The sequence below is a fragment of the Phascolarctos cinereus genome, unplaced genomic scaffold (assembly GCF_003287225.1).
Source record: "Phascolarctos cinereus isolate Bilbo 61053 unplaced genomic scaffold, phaCin_HiC Scaffold_3;HRSCAF=262, whole genome shotgun sequence".
Classification (NCBI taxonomy): domain Eukaryota; kingdom Metazoa; phylum Chordata; class Mammalia; order Diprotodontia; family Phascolarctidae; genus Phascolarctos; species Phascolarctos cinereus.
In genome coordinates, this window is record NW_027555736.1 from 102,658,026 (window position 1) to 102,672,752 (window position 14,727).

At 37.7% G+C, this 14,727-nt stretch overlaps 1 protein-coding gene across 1 annotated transcript in view; it reads left to right on the forward strand.

Moving 5' to 3' along the window:
- Window positions 1-14,727, forward strand: part of SORCS1 (sortilin related VPS10 domain containing receptor 1) — a 705,676-nt gene that overhangs the window by 253,672 nt on the left and 437,277 nt on the right. Inside the window, 1 exon segment of the mRNA XM_078151070.1 lies at window positions 5,103-5,170. Coding sequence (XP_078007196.1) covers window positions 5,103-5,170 — 68 coding nt within the window.

The window sequence follows — 14,727 nt, forward strand, 5'->3', positions numbered from 1 at the left end:
TGAAGCCAGGCAGAATTGGTTGAAAAGTTCTCAGAACTTTCCACCTAATGCCTCATTTTCCATCAGTTGTTCTGTTTGGTTTTGATTACATAACGATCGTGCCCACTCCCAACCCCACTGGATTCCCTCCAGCTGTACCCCTACTCTTCTGCTTTTCAGTTTCCTTTTGTGTGCTGTTTTCCCCTCATTAGATTGTAAACATCTTGGGGACAGTGACTGTCTTTCTTTTTTTCTTATTTGTAACCCCAGCACTTGGTATAGGGCCTGGCACATAGGTACTTACTAAATGTTTATTGACTATTTACTAAAAGTTAAGCAGAAACAACTTTTCTGTTTTAGTCTTTCTCAATGAAACTCTTTGTAAGATGTCTCAGTTCTCTTTCCTGGCTTCATAGATCCTGATTGGTGAGTGGAACTGAATCTTTCTGTATGCCCAGGGTTATCATTGTTACCATACAGCCTCTTTGCCCATGGATCATGTAGTAGGGATAGAATGTATAGTAGACTGGATTGAAAGTGGATTAAGCCCAAGACATAATATGAAATCTGGATTTTTGACTAGTCTCTAATTATGACTCAATAGATCCATACCCTTAAATGAGTGAGTTTGTCCTCCCCTTTACTGCCAATGTAGGATCCTTTGAAGTCCTTCACAATGAACTCTTTCTATGATTCAATGTTTGTTTCATTCCTTAACTGTTAAAAAAAAAAGTCCACCTGTTGGTACATCCAGACAATTGGTCTGGACTTGCATGAACTACTTCAGCAGCAAACAGGAAGTACAAAAACTGGTCTAACGATAAAATTGGGAGACAGTGGAAGGAGGTGTGTTTAGATTTGCAGTTCTCAGTCCTCTTGTATCCTTAATATAAGTGTCACATTCATAATATAGCCTTGGACTATTGGCCAAATTGGGCAGAACAAATTATGAATCTGAGAATCAGTGAAGACTATGAAGGGAAGGGGAAGAGAAAGGACATTTATCCAACACCTGCTAAATGTGCCGGGCACCATGCTCAGCACTTGACAAATATTATCTCATTTGATCCTCACGAAAACCCTTCGATGTAGGTACTATTATTCTTCCCATTTTACAATTAAGTAAACTGAGCCAGGCAGAGTTTAAGTGATTTGACAAGGGTCGCACAGCTAGTATCTAAGTTACATCTTCCTGATCCCAACTCCAGCATTCTAGCCACTGTGACACTCAGCTGCCTCTATGACATGTGTTGCAATTATAGAAACACCTGTTCAAGGTAGCCCATGTGTTGCTGATCTTCCCTGAGAAAGAAGAAAAAAATAACACAGAGAAAAATCTTTCTGACCAAATTCGCTAGGTTCTGGAGCCTAGGAGTTTAGAGTAACTGTTATGATATGGCCAAGTATTGTCAAGCCGACCTTATCTCCAGGACTTTCTAACACTTTCTGACCAGTCAGGAAGGTCTCACTGTCCCCAGAGCAATCAATCCTCATTGCTTCCACTTTACCTTTCTTCATGTGGTTCCTTTCAATTGTAATGCCCTCTTTCCTACCCTCTGACGGGTTAAATATGGCTCAATCTTCAAGGTATTACTCGGGTCTTACTTCTTTTAGGAAGCCTTATCCAACCACACCAGCTCACATTAATTCTATATCTTCTTTAAAATCCTACTATGTTATTATTTGTATCACTTTGGCTACAAAGTGCTTTGTATTATGTTGTGGTTTTTTGGCATATGTGTCTTATGCTCCTGAATAGCTTGTAAGTGCCCTGAGGACAAGGGCCACACCATATTTCTTTTACTCAGCACAGACTGGTCATATAAATAAGAATTAATTTCATTGGCTTAAGGATCTATGATTTTATTGGTGTGAATATTCCCTTTGCTTATTTGAATCATAAGAAACCTTGTATCATCTAATTGGATTCGCTTCTCAAGTTTCAGTGGGCAAAAAATATTTATCAGTTGGTGGCCTTTTGGTGATATATCTCTCGGTACTTGGCTATGCTAGTCCTCAGGTGCTACACTGCCTTGGTAACAGAATCCAAAAAGGCCCTGTGCTGATTTTGCTTTTCTTCTTCGTTAACACCCCGATAATGCCATGGGGCTGTTTTATTGCTGGTTCAGTCCAGGCTAAATGTTTTGGCCTTTGATCTCTTTAACTTGTTCTAATTCTGCTGAGTAGTTAACAGGATTGTTAAATAACCAAAACTAAAGGAAAGCATTTCAGAAACACAACTAAAGAGCAAGGCAGTAAGGAATTCCCAGAAACAAGAAAAAAAGAGACTTTTCAAAAATCGATTGGAAGCATAACGAAAGGTTTGTGATTCTCCTCTCTCTCTTGCTCTCATTCTGAAAACAGAAAGATTAAATAGAATGATTTGAACAGATACTCTTTGAAATGCCATAAAGGATGCCTCTCTTCATGCTGTATTGATAAACTGCCTGAGAGTTATCACTGGCATTTCAGTTTTACTAGCAAAAGAAATAAAGGGAGGGAATGGACTCCTACCTCCTCCAGCCCCACCTCCTTTGCTCTGGGAATTGCTTAAACAATTTCTCAGGGTGCATGTGTGTGGTTTCATACAGCTGCATGCTGGGTTAAAGGGTTTCATCACTGGCATTCCTCTTAATTCCCACTTCAGAGGAAGGGTAGTAGTGGTGAGCGAAAGGCTGAACTTCATTATTGAGTTTACTGCTATATTGTATCAGGAGTGCAACTATCCAGAAATGCTTTATGTTCACACCTCCGTTTTCTTAGTGGGGGATTTATAGGCCTATTCAGCAAAATGTACTGAGGTAGAGAGGCAACATAATTCTCTATCTTCAAACAAACAGCCACCCTGCTGCCGCTGATAAGCGTTCCTGGGATGGTGGTGATTGAAATTTAGCACTTAGAGTGCCTTAATTGGCCAACCTGTCTGTTAAGCATATGTCCCCATGACAGTCCTACCATCTGATGTCCCAATAGGGTTCCCAGCACCTAATACATGTCTGCATTTTGCTAAAGAAGTAACTTTAAAAGAAACAAACAAAAAAAAAGTCAGCAGTCTAGTTTGGCCACTGGAATATTCATGAATCACAGGGAATCCCTGAGCTCTGACTGTCTGTTAATGTTTCTGCATTTTTTAAAGTGTCTTTAATTCAAGGAATCTCTATAGATTGAGAAGTTTGGTGTACTGCTATGAGAGAAGTATTGAAGATTGCTCTGCTCATTCCAACAGATTCCTTCAGCAAATTGAGTCGTGGAGAGTCTGATGGTTGGTGGAGGCAGCTAGGTGGCTCATGAATGAAGTGCTGGGCCTGGAGTGAGGAAGACCTGAGTTTAATTAAGCCTCAGACACTTACTAACTGTGTGACTCAGGCCAAGTCACTTAACCTTAATCCATTTAGAGTTCTAAGACCAAGACTGCCATAGCCTAAGGCTGACCAGGTTAGTTCAGGGCTGACAAGGCTGGCTATTTGCCTTGTGTTTGGAATTGGAATGAAATGAGATACTCATAGTCTATTGAAAAGTTTACAAAAGGCTTTTTTATATCCATGGCCAAGGAAAGACAATCAGAACAGGGAAGGGATGTTCCCTTAGGACGTGGTTCATTCAACTGTCCTGTGCTGCTGTTGGTCTTCAGTGCTCTGACCCAGGAAAGCACTACTCAGTTCCTGGATGGTTTTTGTTTGTTTGTTTTTGTCATTAACTCAGGCAACCAAGAACCTATGTGAATGGGCTAGAATCACATTCCCCTTTGAAAAGGTAGGTAGGTTCAATACATTTCAGGGGAAAATTAGCTTAACCTGCCAGGGGAGGGTTTTTGGATATTGCCCCCACTACAAATACAAAACAAATATTTGAGGATGTGAGGACCACAAAACACATCTGAAGGCAATGAGTAAGCCCACTGTGTTTTTGCTGTCCACTTTGGGCACAATGAACAGCATAGAGGAGTCACTTTGGTGCTGATCTTTGAATTATCCTGGCTTTTGGAGGCTCATTTCCCTTAAACGCTCAGTATAATTGGAATATCTACTGGCCCTGAGTGGTAAGTATAGTCACAGAAAGCAGTAGACCTACTGTAAGCTAAAAATGTATTTTGTGTGTTTGAAAGGAGTGGGGACTGGGGAGAAAGAAAAGTCACGGGATCATAGATACAGAGTTGTAGAGGAATTTGGAAGCCATTGAGTACAACTAACACATTTTACAGATGACAAAAATGAGACTCACAGATGTTTGGGTGACTTTCCCAAGGTTGAATAGTCATTAAGCATCAAAAGTGGGATTGGAATCCAAGTCTCTGACTTCTGAGTTGGTATTCTTTCCACTAGAACAAGCTGGTGTGGATTCTACTCTGAAAATAATAATAATAACAACAATGATAATAATAATAATAATAACAATAATAATAACAACATGCCCTGGGAACAAGGTACTGGCTTGTATGTGATAGCAATTTCTATTTCATGGATAACAGGCAAAAACTGGTATCTTCTAATCAGATTGTAAACCTCTTGAGGGCAAGAGCTAAGGCTTATGTATCAGACTGCTGAGCCCACAATAGCTGTTTATAAAATAAATAAATGAATAGATGAATGGCTAAAGTTATATTGTTGCAGGCACAGTGAGACTAAAAAAGTAAATGAGGTGAACTAAATTGAGTTTACTAGAATCTTTAGGGTGAGTTCCAAGCATGCTTTCCCAGGAAATAGGGGCACTTTCTTCATTCTTGATCGAAGTAGGTGATGAAGTAGGTGAATCTAAGCCCAGGAAAAAGATTCACAGCTCTTTGTTCAGTAAAGCAGTGGCCACCATTTTTTTTCTTACCTCTAACGAAATTACTCAAGGGAGGACCAGGCAAGCTAGAGGCTGAGTCCTCAGGGTTAACATTTACCATCAAAGAAATTTCTTGGTATTAGGTAGCCATTTAGTGTAGTGGGGTGAAAGGCCTGAGTAGTTCAGCTCATGGCCCAGCCAACGCTTCCCATGTCAGTTTAGGCAGAAAGCCTTAACAATTCATTCAATTATGTTAAGCGCCCATTAAAGGAATCCTAAGCCTTCCCATGAGCCATTTCAGTTCTATGAGACTGTAATTGTTTGAGACTAACCATGATTTCTTCTTTTGCCTTCAGGTGATTCTAATTTTGACGAAGCTCTACGACTATAACCTAGGGAGCATCACTGAGAGCTCACTTTGGAGGTAAGTAGATGAATTGCCCTAATAATTACTGAGTTACTTAAACATGAACATTCTGGCTATGTCTCTTATTGAATTTAATTGGATTCTCTCCCACTGCCCTGTTACATTGGAGAAGTTTCACTGTGAATTTCCTTCCTTTCTTTAAGATGTTTCAAGCTGTCATTTATCTTGCATAGGGGAGGTGTTGCATGCAGCCTATATGTGTTTGAGGACTGGATCATTGCCATGTTGTCATTTTCTTGATTTTAGTCTGACTCATACTTCAGAATCATTTACTTCTAAAGTGTTTCCATTTTATTTCCTATGATTCCATGCTTCTTGGAGGTCCTAACATTGGTGAAACAAACCCCATTAAGTCACCTATACAGAGTGGTTCACCCACATTTCTGGGTCTGCTAAACAAAACAAAACACTTTTTTAAAAAGTAATTTCTTTAACTCAGAGAGAAGTAGCATGATTTGAGGCCTAGAAACCCTTCCTCATAACCAGGAAGACAAGTTCAGATCCCACTTTGAACACACACTGGATGTATAACCTTGAGCAAGTCACTTAACTTGTCAATGCTTTTGGCAATTCTCTAAGACTCTAAGATGCAAGAACGTGCTTACCTGCATTGGTAGAGGGCTTCCTCACCCAGGAAGAAAAAAGTACATGTGTTTGTTAAACACTCTCTATACCAGTGAAATTAAGGTCCAGTTTCTATTCTTATCCCATTCTCAACTCGTAGCTTGCATTGGGCTCAACCATATTGCTAATGCCATTGCTTGCTCCACTTCCCTGCTCTGATTTCACAATCTCAATGAACACATTCAGAGTTGCTTTACATAGTATACACAATACCCAATTAACATGTTAGTTGAAATGAATTACATACACACAAAAATTTAGATAAAAACAAAATAGATTGTTAAATTTCTTTATAGAGGTTGATAACATTTCTTCTCAACTGACTGCTCAATTTCTTTCATAACTAAAGCATCTGAGAATTGGAAAGAGGAAAAAAAATAATTGCAAGGGACTCTAGAGGTTCCACCTGTAACTAAAGCATGATTTCCTTTAATGGAAAGCTAACAAATAGTCATCCAACCTTTGCCTGAAGACCTCCAGTGGAAGCAAGCAAACCACATTATAATTTGGCTTTATGTCTGGCTAAATTCCTCCTAGGCAAAGTAGCTTCAGTGCAGTAAAATGAGCAGTGTATCTTGAGTCAGAGAATTTGGGTTTGATTTCTGGCTCTGCTCCTTACTACTTGTATGACCTTTTAGTATGTCACCATATCCCTCTAGGGATACTCCCTCACTTATCAAATGAAAAGATTGTGTTAGATTCCTCCCGATTCTAAATCTTATGATCTGTTATGTAATGTGGGAGTTACAGGGCAGAGCAAACATAGGACTTGAAGTTCTTATTCTCATCTATTCTTGCTAGAAGGTATTGGGAATGTTGAATTCATAGGGCCAATTTCTCCATCAAGGAAGCTGGAAAACTTGCATCTCGCCTATGAGGAAATTGTGCATATTAATTAGCATTTTGTGGCATCTCATTGGGGGTTTTAAAAGCACTGACAAAAGCAATCCAGAAATCTTCTAGCCCCCCCCCTTTTAATGGGTCTGACATTCTTTTTGTGAGAAGGGTGAATAATGGGAGAGCAGCACCATTATTTAAATACATTAAATCACAGCATTTTTCATAACTTGAGCTCAGCTTCCTTGATGGATACCAAACATCAAACAAACTCCTATAAAAATGAAAAGAGAAGCCAACCTTTTTTCATCAATGTTCTTGGCCACATAGAGAGAAGCCAGCATGTTGGAAAATGAAAAGATAAGCTGTTCTGTTTCAATGTGTCAGTCTCTTACAACAGTCATTCTCTTTCCTCCTGAAGGAATAATAATAGAACTTTCTGTCAGTCTGAAACTTCAAATTAAGCCTGTTGTTCTCTCAGCGCATACCATGGCAATTTTAAGATATGCATGCTCATTTAAGATATGCATAAGGCAACAGAAGAAAAAAAAATCCTTGATGCCAACCCCAAAGTTGCCTATTCTCTGTACTAGGACCCAAAGATGATATTACAAGTTCGGGCTGTACTATAAGTAAGGCTCCTTTGAAGAGTGGTCACCTAACTTTTGGGTCTATAGATCCAGAGAGGCTCTGAGGACCCACCTGCCTTCAAACAACTCCTGCCCATCATTATGCATGATAGGAGTGGGGAAAAGGCATCATTGAATTATAAATTTTGAGTGGGATCTTTGAAGTTATTTAATGCAAACCCTCACTTTACATATGGGGAAAGTGAGTCACAAGGGGATTGCCTAATGTCACATACAAAATAAATGGTGGAAGCTGAATTTGAACACAGACTTTCTGACTCCAAATCCAGTACTCTTTCTTCTGGACCACATTGACTTCTCAAGTCTTGTGGAAGAGTTGCTCAGAAATGAACCATTACTTTGGCTATATCATAAAATACTTTGGACAGAGAAGGAGTAAGAAATATAAGAATAAAGACTGTTATGTAAATCTAGGGAGGAAAGAATATCTAAGAGGAAGGAGGGGTCAGTAGTGCCAGATGTTGATGAAAGGTCAAGTAGGACAGAAAAAAACAAAAAAACCCACTGAGAGGAGAGTAGGATTGAGTTAAAGGTGTTTTAATTTTTTTTCTTTAGAAATGGATAGATATGGGTTTGTTTGTAAACAATAGAGAAGAATCAAATGTATTAGGTAACTGAAAATTAAGGGAAGAGAAGCAGTTCAAAGAATCAAATTCTTGGAAGAGGTGGGAAAAATAGGATGAAGAGACAAGCAGAAGGGTTGGCATTTGCAAGAAGGACTATCTCCCTCTAGTTCTATCATCTGACATTTCTAGTCCCACTACTCCAGCCCTTCAACAGGCAAGGCCTCATTGCCAACTGTCTTGGATTTTCAAAAACTTTTCTAAGAGGTCTTCCTGACCTTATTCTTCTCTTCCTCTAAAATCATCTTCACATTACTGTTAGATTTAACTTTTCGTACATAGATAAGAGTCATGACACTCCAATGCTCTACAGGTTCTCTGTTGCCTACCAAATAGTATTCAAAGTTCTATCTGGCATTCAAGGCCCTTCACAGTTGGACACAAGTCTACCTTTCTGGCCTTGTCTCTTGTAATTTTCCTTCATGTATTCTATACTTCCAAATATAGTGACTTCCCATTCCTATAGATTTCCTTCACTTTTCTCTTTCTTTGCTCATGTTGTTCCCTGTCATTACAAATGGTACTGTTGGAAAGGATTTGGGCTTCAGTTTGCCTCGTGGGAGTTGAAACATTTGTCCAGCATGTTGTCTATAGTTGCCTGAAACTAAACAAAACAGACATGACTTTTCTTGTTGGATGAAGAGTGTTTAACAAACACATGTACTTTTTTCTTTAAATGTAAACCAAGTTTATTTAGCTTTTAAGTAGTGTTCTTAAAGTACTGCAGCATGGTAAACAATGTAAGTAGTATAAGTCATCTCAAAAGCCAGAGTTTTTTTTAATGAGTTATTAAAAAGATGCAGCGTATTCTAACAGGATAGATATTTTTAACTGTTTCACCTCTCATTGAGGAAAACAAAAAGCTATTACTGACAAAGTAACAGCACATACATGCAAACAAAGGAACTAACATATGTACTTTTAATGGAATTTCTAGCTCAATATCAGACATGACTGACTTAAGTTAATAACGATGTTTTATCAATTAGTCTAAAGATAACAAACAGATAAACTTCTCTACAAAGAGAATTGGAGCAGATTATAAATCATTATTTCTCCTAAGGCACTGTTTGATTTTCTTGATATGAGATCATATGGGCTTGCTGTTCTATGCACTGAAGTCAAGAATGAAAAGTAAAGGAGAAACCAAGAGAGTTCAATAATAATTTACATGTCATTATAAAGTTTCCCTCCTCCAGGATATCTTTATTTTATTTCTTTATTTTCACTTCCAGATTCTCTTTCTGTCTCCATCTATCCGTTCCACCACCTATTGAGAAGGCAAGAAATATGACCTCCATTGTACCTATGAGGTCATGCAAAACATATTTCCACATTAGTCATGTTGGGGGTAAAAAAGCAAGAAAAATAAAGTGAAAAAATAGCTTCAGTCTGCACTCGGAGCTCATTAGTTTCCATCTGGAAGCGGATAGCATTTTTCATCATGAATTCTTTAGAATTGTCTTGGATCACTTCATTGATTAGAATAGCTAAGTTTTCACAGTCTATCATTATTAAACATTATCACTATTTCTGCGTCCAGTGTTCCCCTAGTTCTGTTCACTTCACTTTGCATCAGTTCACATAGGTCTTTCCAGGTTTTTCTGAAACCATACCATCCTTGTCATTTTTTATGGCACAGTAGTATTCCATCACAATCATATACCATAACTTGTTCAGCCATTCCCCAATTGGTGGGCATCCCTTCAGATTCCAATTCTTTGACACCATAAAAAAGCTGTTATAAATATTATACATATGAGTCATTTTCCTTTTTCTTAGGTATCTTTGGGATATAGAACTAGTAGTGGTATTGCTAGATCAAAGAGAATGCACGGTTTTATAGCCCTTTAGGCGTAGTTCCAAATTGTTCTCTAGAATAGTTGGACCAGTTTATAAGTCCACCAATAGTGTATTAGTGTGCCAATTTTTCCATATCCCCTCCAGTATTTATCATTTTCCTTTTCTATCATTTTAACCAATCCGATGGCTGTGAGGTCATATCTCTGAGTTGTTTTTATGTGGATTTCTCTTATTAGTGATTTAGAACATTTTTTCATGTTATTATTGATAGCTTTGATTTCTTCTTCTGAAAACAGCCTGCTCGTGTCCTTTAACCATTTATCAATTGGAAAATAACTCTTATCTTAATAAATTTTTCTCAGTTCTCTATATATTTGAGAAATAAAACCTTTATCAGAGGAACTTGCTGTCACACTATGAAGTTTCACAAAATGTACTCTACATTATTTTATTTCATCCTTATATCAATCCTCAATCTTAGGAAATTATTGCCAAATATATATGTAAGTATATATGTCTATATATGTATGTGTAAATGTGTATATATACATACATGTACACACTTCAAACATACACACACCTATATATTCTTTGTATGTAGTTGTTTGCAAGTTGTCTTCTCCATTAGACTGTAAACTACTTGAGAGAAGGGACTGAATTGTTTTATTCCATTTTAATTGTTTTTCTCTTTCTTTGTATCCCCAATACTTAATACAGTTCCTGGTAGGTAAGAGATGCTCAATAAATACTAGTTGACTGATTGACCAACCCTGTGAGATACATGCTATTATTATCCACATTTTCCCAATGAGGAAATTGCAGAGTGATTAAGTGGCTCTTTAAGTCTCCCAAAGCTTGTTAATATCTGAGCAGAATTCAGACCAAGGTATTCTTGACTCCTTAGTCCTGTCCTTTATACCTCATTACTTGAAAGATGTGGCCTATCATTAGTGAAGCTCAGAAAGAGTGCTATATTTTAAGAAACAGATTGGTGGCTCAGTGTAATAGATTAGGTCCACAAGACACAGTAGTCAATGACTATAGTAATCTACTGTTCGATAAACCTAAAGACTCCAGCTTCTGGGATAAGAACTCACTATTTGACAAAAAAACTGTTGGGAAACCTGGAAAAGAGTTTGGCAGAAACCACATAGACCAAAATCTTATATTCTATACCAAAATAAAGTCAAAATGAGTATACAATTTAAATATAAAAGCTGATATTATAAGTAAACTGGGAGAGCAAGGAATAGTTTACCTGTCAGATTTATGGAGAGCAGAAGAATTTATGACCAAACGAGATAGAGAACATTATGAAATGCAAAATGGATAATTTTGATTATATTAAATTAAAAAGTTTTTGCACAAAGCCAATGCAACCAAGATTAGGAGAGAAGCAGAAAACTGGGAAAGAATTTTTACAACCAGTGTTTCTGATAAGGGCCTCATTTCTACAATATGTAGAGAACTAAGTCAGATTTATAAGAATACAAATCAGTCCCCAGTTGATAAATGGTCAAAGGTTATGAACAGCAGTTTTCAGATGAAGAAATTAAAGCTGTCTATAGTCATATAAAAATTCTCTAAATCACTATTGATCAGAGAAAAGTAAATCAAAACAATTCTGAGGTACCACATCACACCTATCAGGTTGGCTAATATGACAAAACAGGAAAATGATAAATGTTAGAGAAGATGTGGGAAAATTGGAACACAAATGCTTTGTTGGTAGAGTTGTGAACTGATTCAACTGTTTTGGAGAGCAATTTGGAACTGTGCCCAAAGGGCTATAAAAATGCACATACCCTTTGTCCCAACAATAGCACTTCTAGGGCTGTATCCTAAAGAGAGTGTACAAATGTGAAAAGGACCCACACGTACAAACATATTTATAGCAGCTCTTTCTGTGGTGGCAAAGAATTTGAAATTGAGGGGATGGCCATCAACTGGGGAATGGCTGAACAAATTGTGGTATATGAATGTTATGGAATATATCGCTATAAGAAATGATGAGCAAGCAGACTTCAGAAAAACCTGGACTTATACGAACTGATGCTGAGTGAAATGAGCAGAACCAAGAGAATATTGTAAACAGTAACAACTACCTTGTGTGATGACTGACTTTGATAGACTTAGCTCTTCTCAGCAATGCAAGGATCTAAGACATCTCCAAAAGTCTCATGATGGAAAATGCTATCTCCATTCAGAGAAAGAACTATGGAGTTTGAATTCAGATTGAAGCATACTATTTGCTCTTTTTTTCCTTTTGTTTTGGTTCTTCTTTCTTGTGGTTCTTCCTATTGGTTCCAATTCTTCTTTACAACATGATTAATGTGAAAATATGTTTAATAGGAATGTATATCTAGAACCTATATCAGATTGCTTGCCATCTTGGGGAGGGAGGCAGGGAGAGAAGGGGAGAAAATTTAAAACCCTAAAGCTTATGGAAGTGAATATTGAAAACTAAAAATACATAAGCATTAAAAAGAAAAGAAAGAAAGATTGTGTATTCATTGCAAGAGCAAAGATACTGAGTTGAAAATTGGCCTGACAGAAGGCTAGGTATAAGAAGAAAGCACTTTTGCTACCTTCAAGAAGAGTTAATATCCTCTGTTTCTCCCTAGTGTCCTTACCATTCCTAGTCTACTTATGGTACATGAAGGAGAGTATGACATTACTAGCACTTATATTCTTGGCTGGTCATTGGTACAACTCTCCTTCCTTTCCAAGGTTCAGACAGAATTGTACCTCTACTTTCTGTCTTTATGAGATTAGATGACTATTGGTTCCATTTTAGGAAAGCCATCTCCTTTTAAGAGGCAGACTAGTTTTCACTCAAGAAACCTTTTCCTGTCTACAACAAAAAGCTGCCCTTTCAACTCGGTCACATTATTGCCACATTTCCCACACCTGCAGTTTCAAATAGATCTTGGACAAGAGGGCACATTGTTTTGCCATCCTACCTCTAGTTCATGAGCTGGAAGATGATAAGGTATAAGCAATTATGACATTTGTAGCCCTTAAATGCCTTCATCTTTTGAATTTTTACCTCTTCTTTAAAACAAGATACCATTAAAAGATCTCCAGTCACTCCCTATTACCTCTAGTCAGCCTGGCATTTGCTGCCATCTGCAATCTGACTTCCACCTCCTTTCCAGGCTTATTTCATACTAGTCCCATTTACTCATTTTCTATTCTAATTAAACTGGCCTGCTAGCTGTTTACTGTATATGACACCCATCTCCCACCTCCCAGCATTTGCACAGTTTGCACACCACGCCTAGAATGTACTCCTGCTTTCCAACTCCTAGAAACGATAAGTTTCTTCAAAGTACAGGTCAACTGCTGTCTTCTATCTAAGACCTTCCTGATTCCTACTAATTAGCAATGTCTTCCTCTTCAAATTAGTTTTGATTGCTTTGTATATAATTTTCATTTGCTTAATTTCCATATATATGATATTATCCTCTGTAGAATATAAGCTCCCTGAGAGCAAGCACTACATTGATTTTCCATCCTATTCTCAGTGCCCAACATAAAACCTTATACATATTGGGTGCCAAATTAATTTTTGTTTTTGAATTTCATCAGATTTGTTGTTGAATGCAAATTCCACATCTTCCAGGCAGCACTCCTAGATCACCACAATTTGTAATCTTTTCCCTCTTTAAGCTCACATTTCATTTTGCTTTCACCTTTCTTTGGCACATATGCCTTATTTGCCTTAGTTATGTGTTCAGATGTCAGATGAGTCTAGTAGTCTCCATGAAAACTGAGAATGAATTTTATCTAAATGCTTTATCTTTCCTGGTGCCCAGCATAGTGCTATACATACAGTAAACACTTAATAATGGTTTATTTAATTAAATAAATTTTTTCTGGACTTAAATAGCCAGGTAGCACACAGGAATTTTCCATTAACCCATGAGGCTCATCTAAGAAAGAACAGTTAACTGTTGTTGACCTGGGGATATAAGGTCCTTGGACAGACTAGAGATTTGAGAGGAAGTTAGAGACAGACAATTGGCAGTATGGAGGTCCTATTATGCTTTGGGCGTCCATGGATCATCCATTTCTGGATGACACATCAAAATGTCCCCTATTCAATTAATGAACTTCCTTGTAGCATGGAGTCTGACATTGATTAGGTCTTAATGTGAGAGCATGTTGTTGACATTGTTTTGTTTGTATTGTCATTTGTGATTCAGACTAGGAAAAAAACGGATGGAGAAAATAAAGATAATCTGACATAGACCAATTAGCTGGGTTTTTTTACCCCATACATTCAGAGATAACTTCCTCATCACAAAGTGGATTAAGCTTTGAGAGTTGGTAGAAAATGGTAGTTTGATTATATTGAAGCAAGATAAGCTTTAAGGTTGAGATAAATAAAATGTCAAAATCCAAATACACTATCTCTGAGAAGAAATATATTATCTTCCTTTTTTTTCCTCTTTCTGGGCTGTACCAGGGTAATCAGAACTCTGCTGAGATGTGCTTAGCTGGTGAGAAAGCCCTGGGCAATTCTATAAGGGGATTGGAATTGTACTGTCTTAAAGGGACACATACTGCCATTGCCTTCCAGCCTTAACAGATGTTACTCTCTCTTAGAATTTAATGTTCTTTTCATAGCCATGTAAATAAGGTCTTTATTAGGACTCCTTCAAATGCATGTGCCTTCACTCCTTCCCCTAAATCTCCAAAAGGACCCTTTTGGGAGAATGTGGCATACTATTAGAATAGGGAGACTAGAAGTCAGGCTTACATATTTTTTTTTGGTCTACTCTAGAGGGTCTTGTTAAACAACCTTGGGAAGGTCATTTGCTTATCTTTGTGTATTCTGAATGGGATAATGATCCAGATTTTCTCTCAAGGCTTTCATTACCATAAAGTGCTTTGAGATCCTGTGGTAGGTGGAATGCTCTGTGGTGGTCCAGTAACATTCTCTTTGCTCCCCAGATAGCAGCCAGATGTTCATGCTGTCTCTGACAGAGGGAAGCTGACTTATATGTACATA